Here is a 22,486-nt window from a genome sequence, read left to right as displayed (position 1 = left end):
TGTACATACCAAATCCTCCATTGCATTTACATAGTGTGTACTATTCAAATTAACCAACCATTACACATACATGGAGTGTGTGCTAAACAAATCCACCATTACATTGACATGGAGTGGGTACTCACCAGATCAACCATTTCACTTCCATGGAGTGTGTACTAACCAAATCCACCATTACATTTACATGGAGTGTGTACTAACCAAATCCACCATTACATTTACATTGAGTGTGTACTACCTAGATTAACTATTACACTTACATGGAGTGTGTGCTAACCAAATCAACCATTACATTTACATGGAGTGTGTACTAACGGAATCATGCATTTCACTTACATGGAGGTTGAACTAACCAAATCAACAATTACGATTATATGGAGTGTGTAGCAACCCAATTAACCATTTCACTTACGCGGAGTGTGTACTAAACAAATCAACCATTTCACTTGCATGGGTTGTATTCTAACCAAATCCAACATTACATTTATATGGAATGTATACTCACCAAATCCTCCATTACATTTACATAAAGTGTTTACATGGAGTGTGTACTAACCAGATCAACTATTACATTTACATGGAATGTGTACTAATCAAATTAACCATTACATTTACATGGAGTGTGTACTAACCCAATCAACCATTACACTTACATGGACTGGGTACTAACCAAACCAACTATTACACTTACATGGAATTTATTCTAACCAAATCAACCATTGCACTTACATGAAGTGTGTACTAACCAAATCAACCATTACATTTACATGGAGTGTGTACTAACCAAATCCACCATTACATTTACATGGAGTGTGTGCTAACCAAATCATGCATTACATTTGCATGGAGTGTGTACCAACCCAATCAACCATTTTACTTACATGGAGTGTGTACTAACCAAGTCAACCCTTACACTTACATGGGGTGTGTGCTAACCAAATCAACCATTAAACTTACATGGAGTGTGTACTAACCCAATCAACCATTACACCTACATCGAGTGTGTGCTAACCCAATTAATCATTTAACCTAAATGGAGTGTGTACTAACCAAAATGACCATTTCACTTACATGGAGTGTGTACTAACCAAATCACCAATTACATTTACATGGAGTGTGTGCTAACCCAATCAACCATTTCACTTACACGGAGTGTGTTTTGCCCAATTAATGCATTTCACTTACATGGAGGTTGAACTAACCAAATCATCCATTATATTTACATGGAGTGTGTACCAACCAAATCAACCATTACACTTACATAAAGTGTGTAGTAATCAAATCAACCATTACATTTACATGGAGTGTGTACTAACCAAATCAACCATTTTACTTACATGGAGTGTGTGCTAACCAAATCAACCATTACAGTTACATGGAGGGTGTACTAACCAAATCAACCATTACATTTACATGGAGTGTGTACTAACCAAATCAACCATTACATTGACATGGAGTGTGTACTAACCAAATCAAGCATTACATTTACATGGAGTGTGTACTTACCAAATCAACCATTACATTTACATGGAGTGTGTACTAACCCAATCAACTATTACATTTACATGGAGTGTGTACTAACCAAGTCAACACTTACACTTACATGGGGTGTGTGCTAACCAGCCTTCTCTTCAATCCATCAATATAAAGGGACCTTAATTGGTACTTTATTTACCAGATTTGGGTGTTGGGCCATTCTAAGCACTGCAGTGTACTTACATGTTAATAACATGGTCATTTGTTCTTAATAAATAGGCTATGAAATTAAAAAAGGATTAAAAATCCCAACAACGATGCTGCACCAGCTATACATACATACACAGAACAACAAATTGCCATGTTAGTGTCTATGCAGTGCGACAATTATTCGCCACATAAATAAAAGATGGTCAGTGAGGGTCTGCTGGGGGTGTCTTTTAAATACATGGTTTAAACCGGTGGGCAACAGTCAGTAACTGTTTACCCACAAACCCCCTCTAATTACTGAATTCATGTGTTTCAGCCACAACAGTTACTAACTGGTGTAATAAATGAATTATCAGCATCAGTGCCCAGCCATACAAATGCTATCATCTTTTGACGGAATGGGCACAAATTTCCACAGACATATTATAAAGTCTTGTGAGAAGCCTTCTCAGAAGAGTGTCTGCTGTTCTAGCTGAAAAGATCACAGCTGTCACTATTTTAATATGAAGTGTCCCTATCCAATAATATACAGCAACCACATCGTTTTAAATGTAAGCACACTATTACATCTGCAACTGCAGCATCGTTCATAAACTGCCTACCAGAATTATCAAATATATCAGCATCAGAACCTAAAGAACTAGATCAGGCAACTCAACACCTAGAGTCCGTATTGCGCACAACCTTAGATAACGTAGCCCCACTCAAAACTAAACTGATTAGGGAGAAAAAACTTGCTCCATGGTACAATGACCACACATGCGCACTTAAACAAGCAGCACGGAAATTAGAATGCAAGTGGCGTCACACTACACTGGAAGTGTAAAAGATTGCTTGGAAAGATGCTCTAACTGAGTATAAACATGCCCTTATAAAAGCTAAATCTTTATATTATTCGTCCCTAATAGAGAAAAATAAGAACAATCCGAGATTCATCCAAATTAACTAAAAACGTCAATGAAACTGAATCTAATATACCACCGGACTGTACCAGCGATGATTTTTTAAAATTCTTTAATGATAAGATAGAAAAAATACGACTTCAGAGTCAGAGTGTGTCACCTGCCAATGTTAAGTATGAACTCACTCTGAGCAGCATTGGTGATAATAGTGATGATAATAGTAACAAGGTAATTCAACTAAATTCCTTTAATCCAATCTCCCAAAATGAACTAACTGCGTTGATTAAATCATCAAAGTCATCATCATGTATACTCAATCCTGTTCCAACTCGTTTACTTAAAGATTTACTCCCAGCTATTGTAGAGCCCCTGCTTACATTAATCAGTGCATCCCTTAGCCTTGGGTATGTACCTAAATTGTTTAAAAGTGCCGTTATTAAACCCCTGATTAAAAAACCTAATCTTGATCCACATGTACTATCTAATTATAGGCCAATTTCAAACCTTCCTTTTGTCTCTAAGATATTAGAAAAAGTAGTTTCCAAACATTTATGTTCTTATTTGAATGAAAATTGTATTCATGAAAAATTTCAATCTGGATTTAGACCCAACCATAGTACCGAAACTGCATTAATTAGAGTAGTTAACGAGTTGTTAATGTCTTCTGATAATGGAAGTGTCTCTTTTCTTGTTCTATTAGATCTTAGTGCAGCGTTTGATACGGTCGATCATAACATTTTACTGGAAAGGCTAGAAAATACAGTAGGTGTTAAAGGACTCGCACTCTCTTGGTTCAAATCATATTTGACTGACTGCTCTCAATTTGTTTATGTAAATAATAAATGCTCGGAAACAACAAAAGTAAAGTGTGGTGTTCCACAGGGGTCGGTACTGGGACCGCTATTATTTACACTCTATATGTTTCCACTAGGGGAAATTATTCATAAACATGGCATACATTTTCACTGCTTTGCAGATGACACACAGCTGTATATATCAGCCAAACCAAATGATACTGACACAATCAGTAAGATAGAAGATTGTGTAAACGACATAAAAAACTGGATGTTGTGTAATTTTCTTTTACTTCATTCAGATAAAACAGAGGTTTTACTTGTTGGCTCTGAAGCTGCAAGAGACAAGTTGTCTAACCCGGTGCTAAACCTAAACTCTTTCTCTGTTACTCCCAGTCCAGATGTAAAAAACTTAGGTATCACATTATAATAATAGTATTATAATTTTAGCCATATATTGTGTATATGGTAGGTACAAATCAAAATATGATTACATAATGTAAGACAGGTGTTCCTAATAAAGTGCACCATGAGTGCATCTTTTTTGTTATAAGATAAAAGGAGAATAGTTTTTGCAGTTTTAGTATTTAGTTTTATAGCTGTTCTTAGGTAGGAATGGTTTGAAGATCTGCACTGCTTATTTAACTCGATTTATTACTTTTTTAGTTAATTAATCTCATACAAATACACTGCACTAGCTCTCCTATTCTGAAATAGTATACAGTGTATCACAAAAGTGAGTACACCCCTCACATTTCTGCAAATATTTTATTATATCTTTTCATGGGACAACACTATAGAAATAAAACTTGGATATAACTTAGAGTAGTCAGTGTACAACTTGTATAGCAGTGTAGATTTACTGTCTTCTGAAAATAACTCAACACACAGCCATTAATGTCTAAATGGCTGGCAACATAGGTGAGTACACCCCACAGTGAACATGTCCAAATTGTGCCCAAAGTGTCAATATTTTGTGTGACCACCATTATTATCCAGCACTGCCTTAACCCTCCTGGGCATGGAATTCACCAGAGCTGCACAGGTTGCTACTGGAATCCTCTTCCACTCCTCCATGATGACATCACGGAGCTGGTGGATGTTAGACACCTTGAACTCCTCCACCTTCCACTTGAGGATGCGCCACAGATGCTCAATTGGGTTTAGTCCATCACCTTTACCTTCAGCTTCCTCAGCAAGGCAGTTGTCATCTTGGAGGTTGTGTTTGGGGTCGTTATCCTGTTGGAAAACTGCCATGAGGCCCAGTTTTCGAAGGGAGGGGATCATGCTCTATTTCAGAATGTCACAGTACATGTTGGAATTCATGTTTCCCTCAATGAACCGCAGCTCCCCAGTGCCAGCAACACTCATGCAGCCCAAGACCATGATGCTACCACCACCATGCTTGACTGTAGGCAAGATACAGTTGTCTTGGTACTTCTCACCAGGGCGCCGCCACACATGCTGGACACCATCTGAGCCAAACAAGTTTATCTTGGTCTCGTCAGACCACAGGGCATTCCAGTAATCCATGTTCTTGGACTGCTTGTCTTCAGCAAACTGTTTGCGGGCTTTCTTGTGCGTCAGCTTCCTTCTGGGATGACGACCATGCAGACCGAGTTGATGCAGTGTGCGGCGTATGGTCTGAGCACTGACAGGCTGACCTCCCACGTCTTCAACCTCTGCAGCAATGCTGGCAGCACTCATGTGTCTATTTAAAGCCAACCTCTGGATATGACGCCGAACACGTGGACTCAACTTCTTTGGTCGACCCTGGCGAAGCCTGTTCCGAGTGGAACCTGTCCTGGAAAACCGCTGTATGACCTTGGCCACCATGCTGTAGCTCAGTTTCAGGGTGTTAGCAATCTTCTTATAGCCCAGGCCATCTTTGTGGAGAGCAACAATTCTATTTCTCACATCCTCAGAGAGTTCTTTGCCATGAGGTGCCATGCTGAATATCCAGTGGCCAGTATGAGAGAATTGTACCCAAAACACCAAATTTAACAGCCCTGCTCCCCATTTACACCTGGGACCTTGACACATGACACCAGGGAGGGACAACGACACATTTGGGCACAATTTGGACATGTTCACTGTGGGGTGTACTCACTTATGTTGCCAGCTATTTAGACATTAATGGCTGTGTGTTGAGTTATTTTCAGAAGACAGTAAATCTACACTGCTATACAAGCTGTACACTGACTACTCTAAGTTATATCCAAGTTTCATGTCTATAGTGTTGTCCCATGAAAAGATATAATAAAATATTTGCAGAAATGTGAGGGGTGTACTCACTTTTGTGATACACTGTATGTGCTTTGTTTTTTTTTTTAAGTTTAACATATAATAATTTTTTCCTACCATCCCAGCATTGTTTAGAATGCATTTTCATTTACATAATTAGCAAGTCTTGAGACAAAAGTGCTTTATGCTTTCCTAAGTTTACATGTCCATACTCTAGTTCAGAGGTGTCCAAACAACCATTTCTTAAACAGCCCGTAAGGCATTTTGGAAATAAAATTTAGGTTGGCAGGTTATTTAACAGGTTTTAAAACAAAATTCCTTTTTTCAACACTGGGTGTCGCTACCACAAAAAAGCATTCTAACACGTATTAAGGCCATAATCACAATATACACCGATAAAGCATAACATTATGACCACCTCCTTGTTTCTACACTCACTGTCCATTTTATCAGCTCCACTTACCATATGGACCACCACAGAGCAGGTATTATTTGGGTGGTGGGTCATTCTCAGCACTGCAGTGACACTGACATAATGATGGTGTGTTATTGTGTGTTGTGCTGGTATGAGTGGATAAGACACAGCAGTGCTGATGGAGTTTTTAAACACCTCACTGTCATTGCTGGACTGAGAATAGTCAACCAAACAAAAATATCCAGCCAACAGCGCCCCATGAGCAGCGTCCTGTGACCACTGATGAAGGTCTAGAAGATGACCAACTCAAACAGCAGCAATAGATGAGAGATCATTTCTGACTTTACATCTACAAGTTGGACCAACTAGGTAGGACTGTCTAATAGAGTGGACAGTAAGTGAACACGGTATTTAAAAACTCCAGCAGCGCTGCTGTGTCTGATCTACTCATACCAGCACAACACACACTAACACACCACCATGTCAGTGTCACTGCAGGGCTGAGAATCATTCACCACTTAAATAATACCTGCTCTGTGGGGGTCCTGTCCATTGAAGAACAGAGTAAAAGGTATGTAGAGAAACAGATGGACTACAGTCAGTAATTGTAGAACTACAAAGTGCTTCTATATGGTAAGTGGAGCTGATAAAATGGACAGTGTGTGTAGAAACCAGGAGGTGGTTTTAATGTTATGGCTGATCGGTGTACATAATGGGCTCAAAATGCCTTTGAATAGACATGGCTGCATAAAAAAAAAAAGAAAAACAAACAGCAAATGCAGAATATTGAATGATTTTTTTCTACTGAGTTTTAACTGAGGAAAGCGTATACATTTAACTTGTGAGGAAACAGTTGATGTAATGAAGTAGTAGTCTGTAATAATCTTCCCTTTAGGATTATTAACTGGTGAGGAAAACTATCAAAGATAAAATAAAAAAGAAAGACATTATTTTTAATTTATTCATTTATTTATTTTTTATTACAGACAATTGTGGCTCATGTTTTGCATTTTTCTCCACCTGACACCTGCCTGCGGCGTCTGGTGAGCGTACCACCAGTTCTCAGCGTCGCAGGCATTACAGAGTGACAAACAGCATGGCCTCAAATAGGAGGCCAGCTGATTAGGGCGAACGACCTGCAGCTGCGATCTCCCTCTTTAAGCTCAATTTTGTAGTTTCACGCTTCTGATGGATTATTATCTGGAGATCCGTCCATCTCCACACTCCTTACAAGCTTAAGGGGTTCTCTCTCTCTCAGCCACGTCGTAGCGTAGCGAGATTCGCATTCGTCCTGCGAGTGAGCGACCAGGGATCGCGCCTCGTGTGTATTATCTTTACTTTTGTGTTTTTTCTCTTTTCAGTTGCCTGCGGCATCAGCGGCTTCATTCGGGATTCCCCGAATTGTTTTTTTGTTATCATTATTTATTGTTTACCTTGTATCTTAATTTTTATTGTTAATAAAAATTTATCATTTTTCTCTGCATCTTTGGGTCCAAAGCCTCTCTTTTTTAGATGATAGAAACATGTGACACATCTGACATTAGATTTCAAGGTTATTTCTTGGGTTCTGTATTCCTACATTGTGTGTTGAGGGTTTTTTTTGGAATTCACAGGCACAACTTCTAACCCGACCCAGGCTGTCCCTTCTGTTAATCCTGCCTCCACAGTGATGTTACCAGGGGTTCTCACCACCACTATGACCTCATCAGCGGTTCCTCAAACTAGCCAGTCAGGAGGAAATGGTCGTGTGACATCACCACCGGTTGAGGAGGAGACCACAACGACTCTGATAACCACCACAACAATAACAACAGTTCATGCACCAGGTATTGTAAATAACAGTGGGAATTTCTACACATAGAACTGAGACCTTATTCTTATTTGAGTGTTTTCCTATAGATCACACATTGCTCTTTTCCACATAGAAAATAACGACACATTTGTGAGAATACTGTTTGTACAATTCAGCTCAGCATTCAATACCATTGTTCTTCTAAGGCTTGACAGCAAGATCTGCTGGTCTGAATAGCTTTTTGTGCAGCTGGATCCTGAAATTTCTCAGGTCAATGACAGGTGGTGAGAATGAGTAGCATCACCTCCTTTTCACTAATCCTGAACACTGAACTGCATTGTCATCAACTCTACTGTTCGTATACATATTACTGCACAAACAGACATTGCTCAAATGTCATCATCAAATTTGCAGATGCCATGATGGTCTAATCACTAACAGCAACAGGACAGCCTATAGGGAGGAGTTCAGCCCCCTGGCATTCTGGTTCTATAAAATAACCTTTTAACGGAATGTCAACAAGACTAAGGTGCTAATAGTGGACTTAAGGGAGCAGGAGAAAGTGCACAGGTGCTTCAAGTTCCTTGGTGTTCACACAGTGGATCTTTTGTGGACAGTACACACCACAGGGGTAGTAAAGAAGGCAAAACAACGCCTCAGATGTCAGATAGCTGAAGGTTTGGTATATATCCCTGCATACTGTTGTGGGAATTCAAAATAACCCTTAAAGATTGACACAGACAACCGGGATAATGATAAAAACAAATAATCAATTTATTACTCAGCTGAGGACCCTCTCATAATGCAAACGCTCACACAGCTTTACAGAAGAGAAAGGCGACTACCGTCTGCCCTATCGCAGTATTTACACTCCGCTTTACTGCCCCTCAGCAACCCAGCTCAAGGTCAACTTTCCACACCAAACTTGTTTATCATTTTAGAAGAATGGTCAGTTTGTTAGGAACACAGATGTGTGTGTGTGTGTGTGTGGGTGTGTATCAAGGGCAGTTATCAGTCTTTGAAATTCTGAAACCTTCAAAAGTCTCTTTACCCCTGCTAATTAACTAAAAAACAAAAACTTATGAGTTTAATGCAAATAACTAATAAAATATAAAATTTCCATTCACAATCCCTCCTTTTGTCCTTCCTGGACAACACAAACAAAATATTATATACTAAACAAACTTTGCATTTACAATGAACATCAAACACATACCCTTCCCTTGTCAGAGTTTTAAGGTATTGTTATCATAGAGTAAACACACCTAAAAAAAATTTAATGAAATGAGTATGCTGTGTTTTGTTTTTTTTGTTAGGAATATTTCTGAGAATATCGCTAAGAATAGATTCCCCTCTTTTTGTGACTTTATTAATCACTTATGGGTTTGTGACATAAAGTCTGAATATATAAATGATTAACATAATTGATTAATATAACTGTTACATACTATCTACTTGTTCATCCTGTCATCCCCCAGGGGTGGGCGAAAAACCCTCAGGCTCGTTAGAGAATCCTCACGAGCTAATTATCAACCAATTTCTAATTTAGGGAAAATTCCACACCCTACCCATCTTACCAACCAACCTACCTGATGCGATAGTGTACTCGACACCTCAGTTCACCACAGGATGACTCACATAATAAATGATTACATATAAAATGAACTATATGATTAAGCCTATCAGACAATCATTCTACCTTGATTAAATGCTTCAAAATTTTTCAAAACATTTGAATATCACCAGTAAATATCAGTATACGAGTAAGATAAATGTGAGTAAATAATTGTGTAAATGATTATCAAATACTTCACTAAATATAAAAACCAACAACTCAAAAGACATTAAATCATCAAAATCTTGTAAACGAGTGATAAGATTATTAAAATTCCGTTCAGGAGGTGGAATGGCACCCTCATGGCTTCTTGCCTCAGCTTCTTGTTGAACTTGCGCATGATGTTGCACTGACGCTTGAGGACACGGACTAGGACACCAGATCTGAGTCTGCAACAGATTTAACACACTAGACATCTGCTTTGTTAGTTTTACATGTTCCTTGTAATTTCTGTGCACATTTCTTAGACTCAGTAACCCACATATCAAAACCTTCTCAATTAATACATCTATTTCCTCTTTTTTCTAACAACATTTCAACATTTCTAATTGTCTCTCACTAAAACTACCTTTGGAAGAAAAACCACACTCTTTTATCCAAATTCAAATTTAGTCACTGCTGCTTTACCATAATTAAAATACATAAAAAATAAAACACATTTGGTTTGTCACCCGATTCGAAAAAAAATAATTTCTGTTTGCTTTTGCCACTCCCCATTATGCCTTTTCGTGTCAATCCACCCAATTTAAATTGTCCGTTGTGAATCACCCACACACACATAGATACCTTGTATCTTTATTAAATATATCCAATATTTCATTTGTGTGTGCCCACTAAACACATAACTATTTCATTAATTTTTCTCCCGGGAGACCCATTGCACTAGGTTCATCAACCTGTGGCAGATTTTCTATCCAAGAAATACTGCTAAACCGAGCCGATATCCAATCGACCCTTCCTGGACCAAGTCAATATCCGATTGACCTTTAGCTGACCCGTGCCCATCAACAAAATCCAAGTCAAAATTTTGTTACTTGTGTGATTCACCCCGTACAATTATATTTAAAATTTAATTTACTTACATTCTATAAAATGATAGTAACCCCGGTACCAAGACGGCAAACGAAGTCTGGTCCTGCAACGCAGAATGCCAATTGGGCGTTTCAAGATGAAGTGAAGTCCTTCAGGATACCGACGTCTGTATCCCCAAGAACTTCTCATCTGGTTGGTGCCATGTTTGTTGTGGGAATTCAAAATAACCCTTAAAGATTGACACAGACAACCGGGGTAATCGTGAAAGCAAAATAATCAATTTATTACTCAGCTGAGGACCCTCTCATAATGCAAACGCTCACACAGCTTTACAGAAGAGAAAGGCGACTACTGTCTGCCCTATCGCAGTATTTATACCCCGCTTTACTGCCCCTTCAGGCTAACTCTGCTCAGCAACCCAGCTCAAGGTCAACTTTCCACACCAAACTTGTTTATCATTTTAGAAGAAAGGTTTGTTAGTAACACAGCTGTGTGGGTGTGGGTGTGGGTGTGTGTCAAGGTCAGTTATCAGTCTTTGGAATTCTGAAACCTTCAAAAGTCTCTTTTACCCCTGCTAATTAACTAAGAAAGCAAAAACTTATGAGTTTAATGCAAATAACTAATAAAATTTTCCATTCACAATACTCAGGACATTTTACACATGTACTGAGGAAAGTCTACTGATAGGTAGTATCACCATCTAGTATGGCTATTGATGACAGATTCTTATTTTCCCGTCAGCAGAGTGATTAATTACAAAGGCCACCAATGAACCTCAATGAACCACCAACATGATTATCCACAAGGTTAATCCACACCCTCATTTCACCTTTTCTTGGAAATTCAAAATGTGTTTACATTTACAAAACACATATAAGTTGATCACTGAAAACATTAGAAATCTTTTCCTTTTACTTTTGTCAATTAAATGAAGATGCAAGAGCTTTAACAAATCACAAATTCTTCTTTTTGATTGCATTGTACAAAATGTAATATTAGTAGCTCTTACTAACTTTTGTGCTGCCTTATTGTTGTGGGTGTTGATGTATGATGTATAATAATGGCATATAATTTTTATGCCTTTAAACTCCCCAAAACTGCCCAAAGAGCTCTAAGTAAGAAATACATTTTGAGCATTCCAGGATAACTTCCATGCACCTTCATTTTCATCAACTGCATTATACTGGTCCGGGTTTATGGCAGGTCCGAATTTACCAGAAAATGCATTGCGCAAGGCGGGAATATGCTGCATAAAGCAACAATCCATTACAGGGCTTCCGCCCCTAGACAAAGACAATCATGTCTGCTTTTTCCAGCATAAGCCCGGCCGGCTGATAGCACTGCTGAGATTCATATTCGGATCCTAGTGGTGGTGGACTAACACAGTATTTAATCTTTCACTTAATTAACTTTATTGATGTTTTGTAAATATACATTAAATTCAAATATAATTACTACAACACATTTTAAAGTTGAAATTGGGGCAATAACATACTGGAGGTTTTGTGAAATAATTATAAAAAAACATCTGTTTAATAACTTTCCACAGGTAATTGGTGACAGGTGATGCTACCATGATTGGGTATGAAAGAAGCATTAATAATAGGCTCATAAATGGTTGTTTTTGAGCAAGGATAGGTTAAGGTTTGCCACTTTACAGTTTAAAAGTGTTTCTCAAAGCATCTGTATGTATGTATCTTTGTACTTTTTTAATTGAATGTAGTTTTGGATTTTTTTTATTGATTTTATTTTTACACTGTTCCATAACTTTTGTACTCGGATTTGTAAACATATGATGCACTCTAGTTTCTAGTGCAAAATTAATTCCATAACATTGCTGCCTTTCTCTGTCTCCACTTACCCCCTCCCCAAGTGCTGTGCAATACTAACATGACAGGAATGGAGGGAATAGTGGAATCTCCAGACATGACCTCCTCGTCAACCCTCTTTTCTCCACTGGAATGCACTTACAGCATCACCGTATATCCTGGATATGGGGTGGAAATACAGGTATAACCCAGTTAACACAGTCACCACTGTTGTCTAAAACTGCTCAGCTGGGAAACTGATTGCGGCTATTTAGCCACTGCACACTTGGTGTCAAGCAACTGTAAAATATATTCCATTTAACTGAATCTTGTCAATTACAGGGTAACCAGAGATTCTATTTAGAATATACTTTGATTGAACACACACACACACACACACACACACACACACTATTAGAATAAAATATGTTAAACTACTAGCAAAACTTTTTATCTGAAGCAGTCTAAAATGATTTCTCTCTTTCTGACTAATTATTTTTTGTTTTCACTCATACATATTGTAACCTATTTAATGTCCTATTTAAGTCAAAAAAGATATACACCTGCCGAGCTCTTTATTAGGTACACCTATCTGGAATGTATAATTATTAATTATCAGAGCTACACCTACCATACACATGAACCGTGTGGGTATACAATTACCGAGTCTACTGCTCTGTACACTTTGTCCCCGGTTTGTACCCAATTTCTCTATCGAAAGGGACCCTCATAGGACCCCCACTGACCAGATGACCATTCAGGACCATTCTCAGCACTATGACACTAACATGGTGTTTAAATAGTGACTCTTATTTTTATTTAAATTTACTGGCCTCTTTATTAAGTACACATCCTGTTAAAGGTGTTTTACCTTTCATTGTTGGTTGACAGATAGTAAAAGTTTTTTCTTTTTTCATGCACATTGTGTGTTAATTCTTCTTAAGTGTTATATTGGTGGACAGTTTCTAAAAAGGACAATGTTGGTTTCATATTTTGGATTACCTAATAAAAATTACAAAAAAATGTAAAAGTGCTCGGTGTAAATTAGATATACAGTGCCATCAGAAAGTATTCACACCCCTTCACTTTTTCCACTACGTTACAGACATATTCGAAATCTGATTTGAGTATAGTTTTCTTTTAAAAAATCTACACGAAATAGCCCATAATGACAAAGTGAAAACATGTTTTCAGACATTTTTGTATATCTTTTAAAAATGTAAACATTTAAACATAATAGGTACATAAGTATTCACACCCTTTGCTATGACACTCAAAATGGAGCTCAGGTGCATCCAGTTTACACTGATCATCCTTGAGATGCTTCCACAACTTGATTGGAGACCACCTGTGGTAAATTCAGTTGATTGAACATAATTTGGAATGACACACATGTCTATATAAGGTCTCACAGTTGACAGTGCATATCAGAGCAGAAACCAAGCAATGAAGTCAAAGGAATTGTCTTTAGATGTCCGAGACCGGATTGTGTCAAGGCACAAATCTGGGGAAAGATACAAAAAAATTTCGGCAGCATTGAAGGTCCCAAAAAGCACTGTGGTCCCCATTATTCAGAAATGGAAGAAGTTTGGAACCACCAGAACCCTCCCTAGATCTGGCCACCCGACCAAACTGAGTAATCGGGGAAGAAGGGCCTTGGTCAGAGAGGTGACCAAGAACCCAATGGTCACTAAGGCAGAGCTCCAGAGTTCCCTTGTGGAGACAACCATCCAGTAGGTCAACCATTGCTAACACACTCCACCAATCAGGCCTTTATGTAGAGTAACCAGATGGAAGCCACTTCTCCGCTTGGAGTTTGCCAAAAAGCACCTTAAGGATTCTCAGACCAGAGGAATTAAAATTCTCTGGTCGGATGAAACCAAAATAGAACTTTTTGGCCTGAACTACAAGCGTCATGTCTGGAGAAAAACAGGCACTGCTCATCGCCTGGCTAACACCATCCCTACTGTCAAGCATGGTGGTGGCAGCATCATGCTGTGGGGATGTTTTTCTGTGGCAGGAACTGGGCGACTAGTCCGCATAGAGGGTAAGATGACAGCAGCCAAATATAGAGAGATTCCTCAAGAAAACCTGCTCCAGAGTGCTCTGGAACTCAGACTAGGGCAATGATTCATCTTCCAACACGACAATGACCCAAAGCACACAGCCAAGATAACAAAGGAGTGGCTTTAGGAGCAGTCTGTGAATGTCCTTGAGTGGTCCAGCCAGAGCCCGGACTTGAATCCAATTGAACATCTCTGGAAAGACCTAAAAATGGCTGTCTACAGATGCGGCCCATCCAACCTGACTGAGCTTGAGAGGATCTGCAGAGAAGAATGGGAGAAAATGCCCAAAAACAGGTGTGCCAAGCTTGTGCAGACATACCCAAGAAGACTTGAGGCTGTGATTGCTGCCAAAGTTGCTTCAACAAAATATTAAGCCATGGGTGTGAATACTTATGTACCTATTATGTTTAAAAAATGTCTGAAAACATGTTTTCACTTTGTCATTATGGGCTATTTCATGTAGATTTTTTAAAAAGAAAACTATACTCAAATCGGTTTTCAAATATGTCTGTAACGTAACAAAATGTGGAAAAAGTGAAGGGGTGTGAATACTTTCTGATGGATGGCACTGTATATGTATATATATATATATATACTGTCAGTTACAAGCTTAGAAGAATGCTGCTAAAATAAATGAACACAACTTGCTTTTATGATGAAAATTCAGTTTGATTTGAAGACCTTGATGTTGGCAAATGTCATCTTTTCTACTGACTTACTGCTGTGTCTTAGGTAAGAAAGGTAAACTTATTCAAGGAGGAGACTCTCACCATTTTGGGACTAGGAGGCCCGGAGCCTGAACTCTTAGCCAATGAGACAATGATCAGCGAAGGTCAGGTCATTCGCAGTTCAACCAATCAGGTCCAGATTCACTACCGGAGCCTGAAGCAGACAGATCATGGGATTTTCAACCTTCGCTACCAAGGTAAAGATAATAAAAAGTGGAATACATTGTTTAATATTGTGTATTAACTAGGGTTAATTACGGTTAACATCCAAATAAAAACAAGCAAGGAACTTAAAAATACAAAAATAAGTTTATGTATTTAGTTGTATGTATGTTTTTAACCACCGCTTAATCATGGTCAGGGTCCACTTCCCCACAGTCACTGAGCCAAAAGCAGTAATTCCCCAGACAGGATGCCAATTCATTGCAAGGTCCGACCGGGCGATAGCACCACTAGGAATTTGAGCCCTGGACTTCAGTGGTAGTGAGCTAGCGTTATTTACTGTTGCACCATTTAAGTGCCCCTAACCATTCTTTTTAAAATATATTCCAAATGTATTTTGAGTATGTTAGTATTTTATGAATTTTTATTAAAACCATTACTGAATACATGAGTATTTAGTAATCAACCCTAAGTGTATATTTTTAAAGAAATGTAGATGAAATTTAGATTATTTGTTTACTGTTTGTTTGTTTTCTCCTTAGCATTCCTCCTGTCCTGTCCATTTCCTCTCTCCCCTGAAGGCGGGGGAGTGACGGTGACTGACATTCACCCTGGTGGTCAGGCTCACTTCCACTGTGACCCTAACTTTCAGGTCAGAGGTCATGATGTTGCCACCTGTGTGAATTCTACCAGACCCCACTGGAGCACACCTGAGCCTCAGTGTGTAGGTGAGAAATGATTTATTCAGTTTATTTAATTTGTTAGATTTTATTATCTACAGCTTGAGGCTCAGCTTGAAGTAGAAAAAAAAAAAGGGGAAAAAAAAAAAAAAAAAAAAAATATATATATATATATATATATATATATATATTAACCACTTGATGCTGGTCAGGGTCGCAGTGGGTCTGGTTCAACCAGGAAACACTGGGTGCCAGGAAAAAGAGTGTAAAAAATATTAAATTTTGCGAAAGTTTTTGACATTAATAATAATATCAACGAAACAACAACAACAATAATAATATAAATTCTAAATTTTATCATATATCTTTCTGCAATCACAGGGTTGGTATATGGCATATCCTTGAAAACACTAGATGGAAATGCACACGGCAGAACTTCCATGGCCAACATGAACATCAAATGGCATTACATTATAATTTAAAAGGCTACCAAAGATATTTAAACCCCATTACACTTAAAACCTTTGATAGTTTGTCAGTCTGCACACAATGTGACATAGTGTCTCTACTTAATGGCAAACAGCAATGACAAACATGGTTTGAATGTTCAGTTCAAGAATCAAGTTCAGCTTGAATGTTCAGTGTTAACATTCAGTGATTAAAACAACATTTGTAACAACAGCACAAATGCTCGAAGGTAATCTATGCACTTGTTGCTACTGTTCTCTTTCGTTGTGTGTTTGCTACACCTTCCATTGGCGATGCATCCTTAGTTACAATAAACCAGTTTTTTAAAATGCACCAAGGTTCTAAAAAGCCAGAACAGAGCCAGTTTAAGACCAATAATTATTTTGCCCGAAAAGGCTATCTGAGATCCCATTAAGTATTTGACTTTTACTTAACTTGAGAGGCAACAAATATACTTTGAACTTAACTTGGATTTATGGGTAAAAAGACTTACTTGGCCTGTTAAACTGTTGGCGTAATACACAACTTAAAAGTGTATTCCTGTGTGTGTATTGTGTAAGCCGTCTCCTGTGGTGGATGGATCCGAAATGCTACTGTGGGCTCCATCCTATCTCCCACTGTTCCCTCCAGCAGTAATCTAAGCAGTGGAAGCAATTTAAGCTGTCACTGGCTGCTTGAGGCAAAAGAGGGCCACAGACTACATCTCCACTTTGAAAGAATGGCTTTGGATGAAGACAACGATAAGTAAGTCATTTTTTTAATCTCATATGGAAACTAAGAATTAATACTTTAATTCTTAGTGTTCTTGGGACTCAAAGTTAATAAGTAATGGCTTCAAGTGTTATACTGTATGAGGCTTTCAAGAATTTTTATGCCCATAAAAATCTTACTGGTGCTATACTAATAAAAAATTAGAAAGCAAAGAAAAGCTCTCAGTGGGCACAGGAGGTGAAGTGACGTCCACAGCATGCACATGACACGGGGCAATGTTCTCAGCAGACACAGGAGGTGAAGTGATGTCTTCAGTGGACACAGAAAGAGGAGCGACATCCTTAGTGGACACAGGAAGTGAAGTAATGTGCTCAGTCGACACAAGAAGAGGAGCGACATCCTCATGGGCACATTAAGTAGAGCAACGTCCTCAGCAAACATATGAAGAAAAGCGACGTCTTCAGCACACATAGGAAGCAGACTGGTGCCATCAGAAACTGGCAGCTGGGTAGTCTTTCTGCCTGTGAGGGTAATATTTTATGAGCTTCCTGTGCAGCCATCTGGTCATCACTGACTTGCTGCTTGGGACTTTGAACTCTTGCCTCAACCCTCTCCCACACACCCTTGTGCAAACTGTGTAAAGTTTGTATTAAAACTTGAGTGTTAAATAATATGGATAGTGAAAAAAGTTCAGCATGGTAAGTAAGCAGTGGCGTAACTAGGAGCTCATGGGCCCCAGTGCAAAAAAAAATTTGGAGCCCCCTTAAGCAGGTTACACAGATTCCCCAAATCCATGGCTGTGCACTCACTGTATATTTTTATTACATGTATTCTGATATTTCATTGTCTTTCAGTTATTTTAATATTTTACTTTATTGTCGTGTTTTTACTTTCGTTATCGCCGCACTTTACCGCTAGCATTAGCCACTTGCTATAGAGGGTCATAATACAAAACTAGCTGCAGAACGTCCGAACGCACATGTATAAACCGGGTGCTGCATTTTGATTGGCTGAGCTGAATGTCACTCACATAACGCCGCTACAATATTGTAATATAATAATAACGACCTGGCGAGTGCAGCCAATGAGTGCAGTGAGGGGTGAGTTCATGTCATGGAGGGGCCCCCCCACACCATGGGCCCCAGTGCACCTGCCCCCCCTGCACCCCCGGTAGTTACGCCCCTGTAAGTACTAGAGGATGCAGTTTACTTGTGAGGTGAATTGGTGAAACTTCTGAGTGTTCTGTGACACTGGCAGGACAGAGGAGGCAGGACACAAGTGTTTTAACTACACCTATTGCTTATAGATGAAGTGAAGTCAGTTATGTAAAATATTTTATATGCTACCAAATTTTCCAATGTGCCTGTGCCTGTGCACAAAAATGGCTGTAAAATCATGGTTCATAGTGTGAATAAAATCCAGAGGCCTGCACAAAGCCATGGCCTCAATCTCACTAAACACCTTTAAAATGAACTATTATGATTATTGCAAGGCAAGCCTTTTAATCCAACACCAGTGCTTAACATCTTTGAATTGATTACAATTTTCCATGGACACACATTTCAAAATCTAGTGGAAACTTTTTCACATAAGTGGAGACTGATGTAGCTGTGAAGAGATAGGGGAGGCAACTCCACATTAATGGACATTTTAGAATGGTATAACCAACAAGCTAGTTTGTCACCCTTATTATTACAACAGTATGCATGACTTGCAGCCTCAAATACACCCGTTCATGATTTTAAATCATTGCATAGTCAAGCTCTATCCACACCCACTTATGTATCTTTATAGGCCAGTCACTGTTGAGGTGGGTGGTTAATTTAGACACTTTTTTGTACTAGTCAAGTCAAGTCAACTTTATTTATATAGCACTTTTTACAATAGACATTGTCTCAAAGCAACTTTACAGAATCCAGGATCAACAGACCAAAACCCCTGTTGAGCAAGCCGAGGGTTACAGTGGCAAGGAAAAACTCCCTTAAAATTACAGGAAGAAACCTTGAGAGGAACCAGACTCAGCAGGGACCCATCCTTCTTGAGTGGCCTGGAGAATAATTTGAATAAATAGGATTTACACAATATCATACACACACAAATTTAAATGAACTAAAAGTTATAACTAGCAAAAATAATTGGAGTTATTATTCAGTTCAGTCTGTGATAAACTCTATAGTGAGCGCTTGACATTCTTGGTAAAAACACGCCAGGTTCCCATCACATCTGGCAGGAGCAGCATTGTTGGCACGGCAGTCTCGACTTCATTCCTAAACCTCAGGTGGGTAAACAGGTTTCCCTCAGAAACACCTCGGGGTAAAACAACAGAAAATGTAGTTAAAAATGTAAAATGTGAATTAAGTAAAATATCAGTTTTACAGAGAGTATCTTTAGACTACTTTTTAGGCACCCCTAATTATTACAGCATAACTAAAAGGGAGAGCGAGCAGGTAACAAGGTCATGAAGGCTTTCACAGGACATCAGCGCCCACCTCCCCCACCGTCATCAAACCTGAGTGATCGGACAAGAGAGGCAGAACGACAGCAACCCAACATCCCTGATCACCACAAGTTTCTATGGCCAAGAACCCCTAAGCTCTGCGCCTTTGTCTATATTCGTGGAAGTGGACAGCTCAGCCCAGAGTCCAGAAGCTGGACGCAGCCAGAAGCCAACACACAGCCCCAGCAAATCTGACAAAACATGCAAGCACCAGACCACCCAGACCCCAGATCTCCAGGACTGGAGTCACACACCCCTAGTCTGGAAAAAACTATTCAAAAGCCTGAGTAAATAAATATGTTTTCAGTGTAGACTTAAACATTGAGACTGTGTCCGAATCCTGAATGGAGGCAGGAAGATTATTCCAAAGTTGTGGAGCTTTGTAAGAAAATGCTCTCCCACCAGCTGTGATCTTTTTAATTCTAGAAACTATAAGTAACCCAGCATCTTGTGAGCGAAGTGGACGTGCTGGGTTGTAGTGATCAATAAGTTCACTCAGATACTGTGGAGCCAGACCATGTAGCGCTTTATAAGTTAGTAAAAGTATTTTGTAATCAATGCAGAATTTAACTGGCAGCCAGTGTAACAATGATAGAACAGGAGTAATATGATCAAACTTTCTAGTTCTAGTTAGCACTCGAGCTGCTGCATTTTAAACCAACTGGATTTTGTTTATGGATCTACCAGAGCATCCAGTTAGACGAGCATTACAATAATCTAACCGAGAAGTTATAAATGCATGGATCAATTTTTCAGCATCAATAACAGATAGTATATTTCTTATTTGAAAGATATTACATAAATGAAAGAAAGCAACTCTAGTAATATTATTAACATGTGCCTCAAAGGAAAGATCGGAATCTATTGTGACACCCAAGTTTTTTACATCTGAGCTGGGAGTAACAAAGAAAGTGTTTAGGTTTAGCAACAGGTTAGACAATTTGTCTTTTGCAGCTTTAGATCCAACAAGTTAAATCTCTGTTTTATCTGAATTAAGTAAAAGAAAGTAACACGACATCCAGTTTTTTATGTCATTTACACAATCTTCAATCTTACTGATTGTGTCAGTATCATTTGATTTGGCTGATATATGCATAATTTCTCCTAGTGGTAGCATATAGAGTGTACTACTTTTTTTACTGCACTAAAAACTTCATTTCATACCTATCCAAGCCCTTTTAAAGCTGTAGAAGCCTGCTGAGGACATTAGTCAGTCTTAAGTGACACAGAACCTTATTTACATATATCATACATTTATTGTCATACATATACCAGTGTCATAATGGATTTTTTTTTTATTACAAAACCAATATCATCCACTAAAATAAGTTCCCCTTATGGTATTTCCTTTGCTCTTTTTTGGGTACATAACATCAAGTATGTGACTGAAACAGACATGTCTTTCTTCCTGTCTGATTTTTTAGATTAATTGTCCGTAGTGGGAACAACTCCAACGCCCCTCTCCTCTTTCATTCCGATCTGGATGATGTTCCAGAGCGTGGAATTGTGAGTGAGGGATCATCACTCTATTTGGAGCTAACAGCAGACTCTTCCTCCATTCCTCTGCTCATGGCACTTCGTTACGAGGGTGAGAAGGAGATCATGTCTTGACAACATCTGTTTAAAATGTCATTTTCACCTTAGAAATAATTAGCATTTCATAAAACACCAAGTACAGGCACCGTAGTTAGCCATTACAGAGACTCAGCAGTTTAGGACTCCACTGCAGCATTGTCACTGGCCTGGTTTGGCATTTTGGGGAATGGGGGGAGAGGCTATGTGTTTGGAAGGGAGAACCGAATGCTGCTGTGACAGATATTTATCTCAAAACGTGTGGTGGAGAAATATAGAAAGCATAATATGATGATCCCTACATGTTAGGTCCCTCTGTAATAAGCCAGTGTTGTCTGGTAAAAAAAAAGTGGTCGTGCTTGCAGAAGAATTGCAGTGGGGAATGGGGAATGACTACATTGGAAGAAAAATTGCAAACAATTTTTTTATTGGAAATACTGAAGTGTAGCTTGTAGCTTGGGTGGTCCCCTGAAAGGTGGGTCTTGACTTAAATTAATATGTATATTTTGCACAATGAAAGTACATACAGTATGTTGTTTGAAATACAACAATTTATTGTGTACCTTTTGAGACTTTAAGGTACAGTACATCACACATACAAATATATTTCATTACTTTTATTTCCTAGAGTGTACACTTTTCCTAATCTTGTTAGTACCCCTACTAAAGGATAAGACTGAAATTTACTATTTTAAAGGTGAAATGTAATGTAAAGATCATGTGCATTTATGATTGTTGCTCCTCCACTACCATACAGCTTTTGATGGTGAGCATTGTTATGAACCCTATGTCCCTCATGGAAACTTCAGTAGCAGTGACATCACCTTCCCTATTGGTACAACTGTAACCTTCTCCTGCTCTCCTGGTTTCGTCATGGAGCAGGGCTCAGGGGTCATGGAGTGTGTTGACCCCAGTGATCCTCACTGGAATGAGAGTGAGCCTGTATGCAGAGGTATGACTCAAAACATTTTTTAAGCTACACAATTTAACTAATCTAACTTTATTAGCAATTGGCATACCAGGATAGACTATATGGCGAAAAGTATGTGGACATATTATCACAATCTTGTTGGACATCTCATTCCAAAAGCATGAACGTTTAGCATGAATATGGAGTTTAGCACCACTTTACTGTCTGTGTCTGTAAAATTTGTAACAATTATTTCAAAAGAACATTGGTGTGTTTGAATACTGTTGTAGGCCTGACTCACAAATCCATGTTTCCATTTAGCCCAGAGGTTTAATGAGGTTGAAATCAGGGCTCTGTGCTGGCCTCTGTAGTTTCTTTATACCATACTTGTTAAAGAATGTGCT

The 22,486-nt window shown here is 38.8% G+C and overlaps 1 protein-coding gene across 1 annotated transcript in view; it reads left to right on the top strand.

The window, feature by feature from the left end:
- The window catches only part of sez6l2 (seizure related 6 homolog (mouse)-like 2), a 55,521-nt gene that overhangs the window by 20,612 nt on the left and 12,423 nt on the right, over positions 1-22,486 (top strand). The window contains exons 4-10 of the mRNA XM_062985086.1: positions 7,655-7,867; positions 12,354-12,490; positions 15,087-15,279; positions 15,787-15,972; positions 16,953-17,136; positions 21,025-21,188; positions 21,930-22,124. Of these exons, the coding sequence (XP_062841156.1) occupies positions 7,655-7,867; positions 12,354-12,490; positions 15,087-15,279; positions 15,787-15,972; positions 16,953-17,136; positions 21,025-21,188; positions 21,930-22,124 (1,272 nt within the window). The remainder of the gene's footprint in view (positions 1-7,654; positions 7,868-12,353; positions 12,491-15,086; positions 15,280-15,786; positions 15,973-16,952; positions 17,137-21,024; positions 21,189-21,929; positions 22,125-22,486) is intronic.

The sequence above is a fragment of the Trichomycterus rosablanca genome, chromosome 22 (genome assembly GCF_030014385.1).
Source record: "Trichomycterus rosablanca isolate fTriRos1 chromosome 22, fTriRos1.hap1, whole genome shotgun sequence".
NCBI lineage: Eukaryota > Metazoa > Chordata > Actinopteri > Siluriformes > Trichomycteridae > Trichomycterus > Trichomycterus rosablanca.
The sequence above is the reverse complement of the archived record's forward strand: the minus strand, read 5'-3'. Positions and strand labels throughout refer to the sequence as shown.